General features: G+C 34.3%; 1 protein-coding gene across 1 annotated transcript; it reads right to left on the reverse strand.

Annotated features, from left to right (window-relative positions):
* Positions 1–441: 441 nt before the first annotated feature.
* On the reverse strand, positions 442–5,738 carry LOC127722399 (uncharacterized). The gene is made up of 4 exons (XM_052229273.1): positions 5,644–5,738; positions 2,776–4,055; positions 1,328–1,597; positions 442–626 (listed from the first exon to the last, which is right to left on the reverse strand). The coding sequence occupies exons 2-4, from the start codon at positions 2,999–3,001 to the stop codon at positions 463–465; spliced, it is 660 nt and encodes a 219-aa protein (XP_052085233.1). The 5' UTR covers positions 3,002–4,055; positions 5,644–5,738; the 3' UTR covers positions 442–462.
* Between the last annotated feature and the right edge of the window lie 8,065 nt (positions 5,739–13,803).

Here is a 13,803-nt window from a genome sequence, read left to right on the forward strand (position 1 = left end):
AATTCAGTCAAATCTTTAATAAACATTATTTTGTTACAACCTCAAAGAACATGAAGCTGTAATGCAGTACATGTTACTATAGATTGAAATACTAGTAGAAACCCCATTCAGTAGTTATCTTTTGTCATATATCGTATGCAATATCTTAATGCTTTTCGTCCCTTTGGAGATTTTGGTTTTAATGGCATATTTATGATTGCTTCTGTTTAATTCATTAACAACTTATATAGAGTATAGACACGGGATGATTTAGAGCTTGAAATATTGTATGTTGTTGAGGACTATTATTTGACCTTAAGATGTCTTTTGCGAATCTTTGTCGTTGGGTTGTTGTCTCACTAACGTAAATATCACTTCTTATTTTATTGAAAATGAGCTGATGTGTACTAAATTAAAGGAAACTTGACCATGCCTTTCATGCATATGATAAAATATTAAAAGTAACAAAACAAACGATTTATTTCAAGTCTGTGATCCATCAAGACATTTACACACAGGGCATCCTTGTGAGTCTATCTGGTATCCTGACATACACATTAGAGTACAGTCAAATATACCAGGACACATGATTGTACCAGCTGAACTTCCGGAAGTGACAATTGGTGACACTGTAGTAGTCTTTGTAACTGAAAAAAAGACATGTATTTATTAATGGCTTGATTTACGGAAAAGACATTACTTGAAATTGAGGCGGGTTTGAAGTATTGTTAGATTGCTGTCTTACTGACAAATGCCTACATGAATACCATATGCATATATAACTTACATTATGAATAAAAAGAGGTGTGTGTCTACAAAAACTCACAAGAAGTCAACGAAATGGTTATAAATTAAGATTTGAAAGTAAGATGAAAGCAGCTAAGTTAACTGAAATATTTTACCTCACTACTTTATGAGTAAATTAAAAACAGATGTCATATCTGCTAGATAGACAGATAGTCTATTCTCATAAAACCATGCAAGAACAAATAAGAAAAAAATAAACATACATTTAAATAAACATGCATGCAAATTATAAGAGGTAACTTACACACACACACATAAAGTTAATAGATATTTTTAAAGAAATAGTTTAAGTGTATAAATGTATGTATTATTATGATTGTGTAGAAGGAGTTATTTTACCGTTGATACATCGTAAGAAATTGCAAAGCTCTCCGAATGCTTTTGGTTTGTTGGAATTAAACAGTGTTTTAAACTCTAAAGCATTATGTCTGAGTACAAGTTCATTTGGTATACACCTTCTCCTTTCATCTTCTAAAGTGTCATTTTCAATTGTTTTCTTCTTCCTAAATAAATAAATACTGTAATAAATCTATTACAATACCTGGGTCATCCGTAGTTACGACGCCAGAACTACCAGGCTGTATACACTGACATAGTGGACATCCGTTTGTGTCTGTCATGTAACCATGATCACATGTTGTGGTACAAAAGAAATTTTGTAAACAGGAAGTCGTTGTGGCTTGTGTTGGCACAGTCGTAGTTAATACTTCCTGTAATGTTTTGAGCGTTGGTTTTCCCGTTATGTTTGATTCACTTGGCGTTGATTGGTTGTTCTTTCCCGTCTGTATATTTTCAAAATGTTGCTGTAATTCTACAATGTAGTTTTCAAACTTCTGAGCATTAGATAAAGCGATAAATGTAGAAGATAAAAGCATTTCCAATTAATTTTGGTTAGCTAGAGTTTTACACCAATTGTTATGTTCCGAGATATACATCAACTGTTATGTTCCGAGCTACACACCAACTGTTAAGTTCAGAGATTTGACAGTAATCAATGTTAAACTGATATGTTAGTTAGGGGTGTGCTGAAGATTAAATCTTACCAGAATTACACTTTAGTTGTACCTCAGGAGAACCCCTAAGTTCTTGATGAGAGCGTGCGCATATTATACACGCAATGATAAAATGTTAACTGTCCGACTGTTTGAAAATTTTTATTAGTCTAATAACTATGGAGAAACTAATTCTTAATTGATCGAAAACCGCTGTATTTGGTTATTTAAAATAAGGTGTGATATGATTGCCAATGAGACAACTCCCCACTCGAGATCAAATGACGTAGAAGGTAGCAACTATAGTTCACCATACGGCATTTAACAACGAGCAAAACAAAAATTATGCTAAAAAAGCCCCGAAATGATAAACTGTATAACATTTCATTAAGTTTCAAAGCAACTAAAGAAACAAAGTTCATATAAGAGCTAACAATTTCCTTAGTTTATGACGAGTCATATAAACCATGCATGATTGAATAAAAAATATCCAAAATATAATTAAATAAGTACACCTCCATGTTGTGATGGTAAACAATTTCATTGCACCTTTACCATACTGTAGAAGAAATGGTGCTGACAGAATTTTGAGGATGAACAGACTGACTGACAAAGTGAAAAAAGGTCTCCCAATCTTAAAGATCAAGTGGCGCCCACACTGAATGAATGTTCCTTCCTGATGAAAAACGCTTTGTTATATAAACATATTTCCCGTCAAGTGGGTCAATTATAGGAAAGACATATGGAGTTGATTTGTAAATACTCATTACAAAAAAAAAAACCAAACTAATACTAGTCCAATAGTTGGGATGTATATCTTAGAAAGCAAGTGCCATGAACTGATGTTTCTACATCTAATATTTGGTCCAATAGGTACAAAAAAATGTAGCCTTGGACACAAGTGACACTTAAGAAAATACTAAAATAAAAAAAGGATACTTTCCACATTTCGTTGTAATAAAAGTCGACAGAAATAAAATACATTCGCGAAACTTACCTTGTCCACAATAACAAACAACACAACCGTCAGAATTGACGACCCTTTGACACCATGGTGGAGGCAGCGAGCACGTGTAGGGGGCGCTGTCACATGCTGTCTTTGTTGTTGGGACTGGTTGGTTAGAGTTTGGTAATGCACCCGTACCTATTCCGGATGGTCCTGTCAAGCTGTTGAAACCGCCACTTCCACCCATTTGATGAAGCATGGAAGCCATTGGATTCATAAATGAAGATTGACCTTAAAAAAAAAGCAGTTGTCAACATTTTAACATTATTTTGATATATCAATTTAAAGGCTGAATAAAAAATCAGAGAATTTTGCTGGTAAATACAAAACGTTTCGATCATAAAAAGCATGCAATTGCAACCGATAAATCGATTATTAGATGACCTCCATATTAATATTGTCACCATATGGTGACTAACATATGACATTTGGTTGCGGTGGGTTTCATTTCTCTATTTTTTATTTTTATGTTATACTCTCTATCTATTATTTTTTATGTTTTGTCCATTTTTCTCTATGTTTTCTCTATTTTTTGTCCATTTCTCTATTCTTTCTGGTTTGGGACCACTATTCTCTATCTGTAAACTTCATCTGATACAACGAAGACAACCTTGACTAAGAATCACGGATTCATCTCAATGTTTTGGTTAACATATCAAATAAGACGTAAAATTTATATTAAGTAAAGTGTACATTATGTTTCTACCCATATTTATGAATAAAATATTGAATACTGCTCTGTATACGAGTTCTTGAATTAACATGACAAAAAAATAAAATAAGGTTCACTTGTTACTAAGTAATATCTTTGACATTGTTTCTTTCCGACATTTCAATTTTACTCAATAATTTTAAAAATTAAATTATTTTTACGTATACGGGTCAGACATTGCAACTGTGTGTTGGCAATTGTTCACTGGTTGCAGTCTGGTCCTAAAATCTAAAACTGACGAATGCAAAGCATAATTAAGCATAATGAGCATGTATATTGGTGTAATTGTAAGCAACAACCCAAGCCAAGCAAAGCTTATTCGAAGGTTTATATTTGCCTTTTCCATTAAAGCTAGGAAAACCGGGAAAGCCATTCATCCCTGAGCCAAACATTGGCGACATTCCTGGAAAGCCTTTCATCCCCGAGCCAGACATTGACGACATTCCTGGGGAGCCATGCATCCCCGAGCCCAACATTGACGACATTCCTGGGAATCTATTCCTTGAACTCGACAACCCGAGAGTACCACCTTTACCTGCGAGTCCACCGGAAAATCTACCTGAAAAAACATGAACTTTTTTAACCAATCTAATTCAAATACAGATCCTGCGTCAAAGCTTTGCTTACAATGATCAGAAAACGCTTCATTCTACTTCCTGTTTAAAAAACCTTTTGGGATCCTCTGGTTTAATCAGATAATTACACACCTTCGAAATTTGAAGGCAGTAATTTGATTGGCTAGTGTAATAATTACCAGCACATTTGTCAGATCCTTGTGAGCAACGCTTAAACACAGGATTTGTATTTTAATCAGATTTGTATTTGACTTAACTCTAAAATAGCAATACCGTGAACGAAATATAAATACATAGAACGTACGAAAAGATACTTTTGTAAATTAATTAATCAAGTAAATAATATTGATACATAGCGACTTTTCATAATAAATTATGGCACTAGATCTCTTTAGAGCAAGTTACATGTACATCAAATGCCGGGATTAACAAAACCATGAATTAACCTTATATATTTACAGTCGGTATTCAATTCCATTCTGATCGTTATTAGCAGAAAGACGAACCATATGTAACTCTGTCATATGTTTTCATCTCGTATGAAAACAACATATGCCGTATGAAAGCAACATAAGATTATAGAATTGTTAACTCTGCCATCATATAATTAATCTACACAATTTGTTTACAGTGATATAAAAAAAAACAGGACATAACTCAAAACTTAATAGCAAGACCAGAACAGTCCTTAGCGTCGCTTCAAGTGTTAATTTTAAAGCTTATATTAGGGAGGAACCATTTAACTTCGGGGGGGGGGGGGGTGGGGTTTTGTCTAAGTCAGAAATTCTTTTTTTACGCACAGCGCGATCAATTTTATTTAGTTTTTCAACGCTATCAATCAAATTATTTTTTCAATATTTAACCCTATAAGGTATGAGGAAAATCTGGATTCAGAATATTTTTTTTTGCCATCTGCTTGACCAGATCAAATTTGGGATCAGAAATATTGTTTTAGTAAAATAACAATACCCCCCCCCCCCCCTTTGAAGTTAAATGGTCGTTCCCTTATATATTGTTGCTTTTTTATTTTCTTGATTCGAGCGTCATTGATGAGTATATTGTATAGGTGAAACTCGGCGTCTGGCGTACAAAATTTATTTGATGAGCATTCCTTCAATAATCTTTCCTGTTCACTTAATTGACTGATTGCTGTTTATAAAACGTCCATTTGCAAATATCTCATACATAACGGACGATCTTTACTATCAAATTTTATCATTTTGTTACTTACATGAGCAACACGACGGGTGCCACACGTAGAGTAGGATCTGCTTACCCTTCAGAGCACCTGCGATCAACCCCGGTTATTAGTTGGGGTTCGTGTTGCTCAATCTTTAGTTTTCTATGTTGTGTTTTTGCACTGCTGTGTGTGTTTTTTTTAGTCATTTTTCGTTTTTCTTTTGCCATGGCATTGTCATTTTTTTTTCGATTTATGAGTTTGGATATCCCTTTGGTATCTTTTGTCTCTGTTTTATAATATGCCATCAAACCATGGCGGTAAATGTGTACACAAATAAACAAAATAATCACAAAACTTTAGCAGTTTGAGTGCTGACTATTATTCGAACTCACCCATAGAGCAGGAACATTTCGGGCAGCCATCTGAGTCTACTGTCCGTTGGCACCATGGCGCTGGCATACATGATACTGTTTTAGAACATGGAAGTCCAGAGGTTCGATTTACTTGAACCTGCTGTCCAAACAGACTGGGTCCACCAAACTGAGCTGTGAGACATAGTATATATAGGAATTCAACAATCTAATTCATAAATCAATCGGTATGTTTGTCAAAGGCGATATCCGTTACGGGCCTGGATGTGAAAAATAAGACCTCCACATAGTTTCTGTTGCGTCGGTTCTGAAATGTGTTTTCTCCAAAGGAACGCAAATGTTAGAAGGCGAATGTGATTTGGCTCAATATTTTGACGTACGTTAGTTATGTATTCAGTCATTTTTACAGACAACTGACAATCCCTCAAAAGAGTCCTACAGCCGGAAAAACGGAAGTTAATTAACCATAGTTCCATTCCAATGTTTTCCTTGAGGTCCCCAGTTTTGTAAAAGATACTTGTAAAATCAAATGTTCAATTACTAACTTGTTTCTATAATTGCTTATGATATTATGCTAAAGTTTCAGGTTTAAAAAATATAAAATTAAACGATGAATATTTAACTTTTGGTACTTGCATTAAAATGATTTCTGTATTTTTATTTTGTATTTTCATTTCTTGTACATGTGGACTGCAAGAGTCCGAGAATATCACTAATCAAGAAGCAAATGTGTTTCGTCCGGCATAATCACCTGTCCGTTTATAATTGATACCATACAAAAAGAAATCAAATTCTGGATAATGTAAATAGATATAAGAAGATGTGGTATGAGTGCCAATGAGACAACTCTCCAACCAAGTCAAAATTTATAAAAGTAAACCATTATAGGTCAAAGTACGGTCTTCAACACGGAGCTTTGGTTCACACCGAACAGTAAGCTATAAAGGGCCCCAAAAATTACTAGTGTAAAACCATTCAAAAGTTTGTTTTGTTCTATGCGTATCCACACCTGCCCAGATATTCTTTGACGATTTCCCACAAATTTGAATGGTGCATTAAATAATCACGGCATTTTGAAATTGGTTTTCGAAATTGAATAAGTCAAAATCACATACCTGTTATTGTCTGTAATAAATACAATGGTAATAGTATAATAGTAAACATGTTTAATTTTATTTCCGGTGTAAATAAAGGTTATCTGTAAATTCTGATGTCATAGCAGATGTTTCTAGGCCGTAAATAATCTTATCAATAATACAAATACTTAATGCGTCAAATAGATCAAAAGATACGAAATAGTACATCAATTTTAACATCGGAGATATTTGACAATATTATATATTCCAACTTGGTAGTCATACCATATATAGGTCACAACTGATTGAATGATTGATTGATTGTTGGTTGATAAAAGTCCAGTGGCAACTATTTCATGCATATTCAGGAAGAGAACACATTATTATTAAATACAATAGTTGGGTCCTGTTAGAAAGGCCGTCCGGGATGAAGGTCGGGGAAAGTTAGATTGCCACTGCAAAATGATGAAATATTGGATAGGAACAGAAATTTAGCTTTGCAGCAGGCCACCTACGGACCCCTCAAAGAGTTGTTACATAGGTTCTTAACGTGCAGAAAGTGTGACACTCTCTACACGAGACATGATATTCTACGTCCCCATTCTGACTGGACGTGGCTGCATACTTGTACATCCTGCACAGCCAAACGGACACCACACTTTGGCAAGGTTTTATTGCCGGTCCGAAGAAGACCAATAGTGAATATATTTCTATTCCACAGTCATCCTAGGGGCGAAAAGTTGTTTAAATGTAAATTTTCTAGTGTCATATGAAAACAATTTTTTTTTTACATTTTATAAAGTTAAATAAATCGAAATTAGTTGATTGATTGTTGATTGCTTAACGTCCAGTGGCAAATATTTATGCATATTCACGATGAGTTAACAACAAATACAATACGTAGGTCTTACAAAAAAGGTCGGGGAAACTTGGACTGCCACCGGAAAATAAGGGTATATTGGATAGGGACAGAAATGTGGCATTTCAACAAGCCACCTACGAGAGTTCTTAACGTGCAAAGAGCTTGGCGAGGCATCGGATTTAACGTCCCCATTCTGACCGGACGTGGCTGCGTACTTGATACATCCCGCACAGGCTCTATCCTATTTGATAATATGAGGATAGCTCGTGCGTACAATTAAAGTAATGTTAAGTTTTCAATAGATATTAAATTTGCTTTTTAAGAAGACATCTTAAACACTTATTGATGTTTTTATACTGAGTGTTTGTTCCGTTAAGAACAAATCAAACTTACAGATCTTCTTTTGAAGTTGACCAATCGTTCAAAGATTTTGAAGGTATGTCAGGATACCCGTACAGAACATTTCCAGCAAATTTGAGGGATTTTCGATATTTAGATGTAATGTTTAATTTTTAATGTTTAAAAATTTCCCATTTTTTACATGACTTGAAACTTACACTATAGTATAGTACTTATAGCAAAGTCAATGAACAATTCGTGTATATTAACAACTTCCCTTTGGATAAAATTTGTGATTGTTCATTTCGACCCCTATAAGACTAATCGAAAGTTACAGAGCTAAAAATTTTGACGCAAGAACAAAATGCTGAAGTCACATTTAGAAAAATGTTTTGGGAGTGCCTAATAAGATTGATTGATTGTTGGTTGCTTAACGTCCAGTGGCAAATATTTCATGCATATTCAGGACGAGAACAAGTTCACAATAAATACAATAGGTAGGTTCTGTAATAGATTAAGGGATTAAGGTCGGAGAAATTTAGACTGCCACGGGAAATGAGGGTATATTGGATAGGGACAGAAATTTAGCCTTGCAACAGGTCACCTACGGACCCCTCAAAGAGTTGTTGCAAGGGTTCTTAACGTGCAAAGAGCGTGGCACTCTCTTTACACGAGGCATCGGATTTAACGTCCCCATTCTGACCGGACGTGGCTGCAAATTTGTACATCCCGCACAGCCAAACAGACGCCCCACTTCAGCAAGGGTTTTACTGCCGGTCGGAGGAAGACCAATGGTGACCATACTTCTATTCCCCAGACACCCTTGGGGCAGCCTTATAAGAACTTTGTTGTGTTTTTATTAAAGGAGAAACACAAAGGACTCGCAATATGATGTGTTGACAGTACAACATACCACCCCAACCTGAACCTATCTCCGAAAATATAGGTGTACAAACTATATAAACAGGTGGTAAAGACTTAGTATACGCACACGGTGTCTTAAACCTTTGCCTACAAACAAAATACAATATATGTTGTTATAACAATTATTAATTAATTACAGGTAAAAACAATAAGTAATTTTGGTTTATTCCCGATTGTCCCACTTTTTAAAATTTTTAAAGTCCCTCCTATCCCATGTTAAACTTTTTGTATTATTTTCAAATTATTGTAAACGCATAACGTTTTTTCTGAAGATCTTGAATGAAAATTATGTAAATTTTGTTTTGTCATATGAACGAATTCTTTTTCTTTATTTTTCTTTGTAGATATGTTTGTAAGACATGTGTGCTGCAGCGGCTTAGTGTGTTTGCAAAGTGATTGAGGACAATTGTATAACAAAAATGACACTTTGCTGCACTCGTCTAGGCGAGCTGTTTCCCATATATATGTGTTTTAGTTTTTGTTGATAAATACATCTGTACCGTATTTGCGTTTGAGGCCACGAATAAGAAAATTTTTGTTCTTTTGATAGTTTATTTTGGCTGATTAATTGTATCACAAGTGTTTGTAAAACGGAGTTATTTAAGTAAGTTTTATGTTTTTTAAATCTAAATACTAGTATCATAGTAAAGTATGTGATTTAAAAAGGCCCTTGATTCCAGAATGAAAAGATGGTAATTGCATGTGTAAATAATATTTAGTCGATTTATTTTGTCGTCTTGCCATGTAAAGAATTACATGCTTTATATCAATATACATATTTACTAAATATGTATATTGATATAAAGAATTGTCTTACTAAATATGTATATTGACATAAAGAATTGTCTTACTACATATAATTCTTTACATGGCAAGACGACAAAATAAATCGACTAAAAGCAGGCATATTATTAAATTGCATTGGAAGCTTTACATGTTTTGTAAACATTTTTTAATTTCACAGAAAAACTAAAGCTATAATGTAATGTAATTGAAACATACAGATATATGTGTCTATAGGCGAATTGGTGATTGCTTTATGCCGCATCAGCACATAAAGGCTATATCGCGGTGAGCTATTTCAAATATAATACCAAGACGTTTTTTTTTTTATAAAAATCAGACAAAAATCTTTCAATTTCCAAAGATTTGATTTCATTCTCCAACTTAGGTCGCTTGCTGCATCATCAACTTTCGGGATACGCTTCATATTCAACGTATTCAAGGTAACTTTTTAAATCACTGTTAAATTTTTAAACACTACATTCACTTGTTTATTTGCCAAAAAAACTGTTGCTTAATGGCTGATCGTGTTCACACGCAGCTAATAGCATTAAAGACTTATCGGACAATAGCGTCCAAGATGATGATCCAAATACGTAGTTGATCGGCCGCGCCCCCTACAAGTTCCAAGGTAGAAAAAGGGAACGAGTTATCAATTCCTCAGACAGTTCGTCGGAAAGCTCGTAGGAAAGCTCGTCTGATAGCTCCGATTCAAGTAGCAGTGAATCAGACAGTGAAAGTGATACAGACGCTTATTCGAGAAAAAACAGAAGTTTTTGTTTCGAGACGATATCCGCCATTACGACATATGAACCTGTCAGCCCTACTGCAAGTAGTTCAGCAGGTAAGGCGATATTTTCAAAAGAACGTCTGAAATATGCCAACACAAAATTCTGAACGTTCGTGAAAGACGAAATTGTTGAAAGGAATATTCTAAAAAAAGCAAGCTCAGATCCCCGACGATCCATATTTTCAATGTAAATAGAAAGACGAGTATTTCTATCCAAGTTTGGACAAATTGAATGCCGATTTAGATAGAAGAGCTGAAAAGGGCATTCAAGGTGTTCAAAAGCGTATTTTCAGAATAATGGACCCACTCTCCAATACTATGGGAGATGTCTGATTATATCAGAGAACATTCTAAAGCATCTTATCTCTCAAAGTGAAAATTGTTTATTTGGGGAAGGCTTCGAAAATGTCATCAAAAGATCAAGTAAGACCTGGGAAGATGCCTAAAAATTGTCTTTTATCTTAAAAAAGGGACAAAGAAGAAAGGTTGTTTCAAGAAAAAGAACCGAGGAGGGAAACTATACGGATTATAACAATTACAACCAAGAATCAGGTCATGGAACAAAACACACAACATGCCTTTCCAAGGAGGAAGAGAGAATCACCCTTTCGAGATAGCTCCTCTCCCGTGTGCTGATGGCCTAAGCCAGAGGCATGGAAAGAGAACATGGTAGTTCGTAGAGGATGAAGATATAGAAGGTCGTTTGATGTGTTTTAGCTTTTGATTTTGCCATTTGATTAGGGACTTTCCGTTATGAATTTTCCTCGGGTTCGATATTTTTGTTATTTTACTTTTTTACAGTATGATGAAAACTGTCCAGATTCATGGGATCGCAATCAAGATTTATATCAGTTACTGTGAATAATCAAAACGAATGAACCAAACGTAATTCAGGACTAAACTTTCAAATTTCTCAAATTCAGTGCACGACTACTCATAGCAAGAAGGTTAAAATGTTTTTTAACGCATATTTAACCACGAGGAAGACAGAAAATATCTAAAATTTCATTAGGACGACATAATAACCAAATTCGACAATACTACAGCAGTACCATATATAAACAAATGAAGTGGGGGTGGGTCACAAATCAGGCACCCTTATACAAATAGTGAAAGAAATTTAGAAGTGGTGCAAAGTGAAACTTTACATTCAAATAACATTTCTACTTCATTACAAATGTTATACAACAAGCAGTCAACGAAGTAACAGACAGCAGCACAACAGTAAACAACACTAAAACTCTTGTATTTGATTGTCCGTCGGGTCATCAAATTAAAAGAAGGATGTTCTTTTTGCATAAAACATTTTCCATGCTTATATTCAAAAAAGATGCGGTATGATTGCCAATTAGACAACTCTCCACAAGAGACCAAATGACACAGAAATTTAAATGAATATGTAGACAGCTCTCTCACAAGCAAAAAAGCCTAACTGTAAAAATATATGGGCTTACACTACAAGCACGGGGACATATTCTACTGCATCCACACACCCTGCAGTAAATTATGTTCTGTTAAAACAGATGCATTTTTTATACCCGCAAAAATAGGGTCTTGCGAGAACTATACAAGTTCAATTACAGTAGAAAATCCAGTAAACTTAGCACTGATTCTCTTAAAAAAATTACAAATCTATTATAATATTAGGTGACACAACATTTACAGTCAGTATTACAATTCCTAACCGTTATTGTTACAACCACATAATTGATTCAGTTATTGCGAAAGACCAAAAATTACATTTAAGCTGAAATAGAATATATAGCTACTGCAGCAAAAACAGACAGAAAAATATTTACAACATTGTCAGAACCATTTCTTGATGGAGAAATAGATATAGATGATTTTTGGGCAAACTCAAATGAGATGATCTCTCTGATTAGTCAATTCTGGTAATTGCTTGCATTGCTCAAAGCTCTACTACAACAGACACCAACAAAGACACAAAAAAGCTAAGTTTGAAAATTGGTGTCTGGCCCAAAGATCCTAGCAAGTAGACAACATACCACAGATAAGCTCTTGGTTAAGATCGACAGCGAACATGCACCCACAAAATACAGAGATCCCAGCTATCGATAACCTAGAAATAGAACAGCCACAATAGAGCTGAAAATCAAGAGGCTACATCTGTAGTGTTACACCATCAGAAGCTATCACAGCAATCACTTCAGTAACTAAATCACCAGCTACCACTACAAGCAGTTATTGCACCAAAACAGGGCATCTAAAGACCCCCGTCAAAAGTTTGAAATAAAATCAAGGTAAAAGCATTTTAATTGTGACACTGAGCCAAGTTTTGTTAGTTATATTGCACTACAAAGAATGGCAAAATGGGAGGCAATACTTTTATTCTTTTCTATGTGGTACTGCTGGGCAATGGTTTGATATGCTAGACTCCGGAACTAAATGTTTCTTAAGCGAGAATTAAAGATTCATTTTTAACCGATCCAAACAACATAAACAAGAAGACATTGGGCTCACAGTTGTCATAGAGTCATTTTGTACCTCATTTAATATTTTAAATTTGTGAAAATTTAGTTTTCAGCAAAAAAGAATAAGTTTAATTCATTTTCTTTAGTTAAAGTCTATTTTGAAGCTGAAATTGTGGTTAATAGTATTTTTAACTTATATTCGTTCATTATTGTTGAAGGAAATCATTTTATTCAAAATAAGAAGTACATTTTTATCAAATATTTATTTTCGCATTCGTCACTTAAGATTTTCTCTTTGTAATCATTATTTTTTATCAATATAGATGTTTAACGCCAAGCTAAGTGGACACAATTAAACATGTTTTTTACTAAGTCTCTTGTCCTTTAAACATAAACAAGTTGTTGTGTAAACAACATACATGTAGGTTTAGGTAACATGGTCAATTAGGGTTCTTTGTTCTGTCCGGCAAAGATCTTTCCACGCCCCTTTTTACCCAAAAATATAAGGTGAACAAGTGAATTTCGGTCTCAAAAGTGGCACTTTCATATGCGCTTTTGAAGAAAGAAGATTGTAAAAACCATTTCACTGTGTTTGTTATAACTGTTTCGGGTGAGTCGAGTATTTTATTTATTCAAAATTAATATACTTCGTTTTATCATTTTTTTCTTGGAGTGTTCTTTCATTATTTATTCAAATGAATCGTAAAAAACTTCATAAAGTTTCATTTCCCTTGCAGTAAAGTTGAAGTTAAATATACATGAAGTCTGCACGTAAAGAATTTCAGATCAAATTGTTGTTTCTCAATAAGTGTACATAGATGTAAATATGTGTTTTAAAAAAGGTTCGTTATTCTTCACGAATTTTTTGTACTCAAGAGTATTTTTAAACGCGTAATAGATTTTGTTTTACGATCGCATGTTGGAAATGATAATTTTAACTTATCGCTTGTTCATACTTAAAAAGAATTAAGGTCA

This window comes from Mytilus californianus, unplaced genomic scaffold (assembly GCF_021869535.1).
Source record: "Mytilus californianus isolate M0D057914Y unplaced genomic scaffold, xbMytCali1.0.p SCAF_12, whole genome shotgun sequence".
Classification (NCBI taxonomy): Eukaryota; Metazoa; Mollusca; class Bivalvia; order Mytilida; family Mytilidae; genus Mytilus; species Mytilus californianus.

Excerpts from the sequence above, each read along its gene's own strand:
- LOC127722399 (XM_052229273.1), bottom strand. The coding sequence starts at position 3,001 with ATGAATCCAATGGCTTCCATGCTTCATCAAATGGGTGGAAGTGGCGGT. Across the intron at positions 1,598-2,775 it reads TGTTTGTTATTGTGGACAAG|AATTACAGCAACATTTTGAA; the intron begins GTAAGTTTCGCG and ends ACTACATTGTAG. Across the intron at positions 627-1,327 it reads CGTAACTACGGATGACCCAG|TTACAAAGACTACTACAGTG; the intron begins GTATTGTAATAG and ends TCTTTTTTTCAG.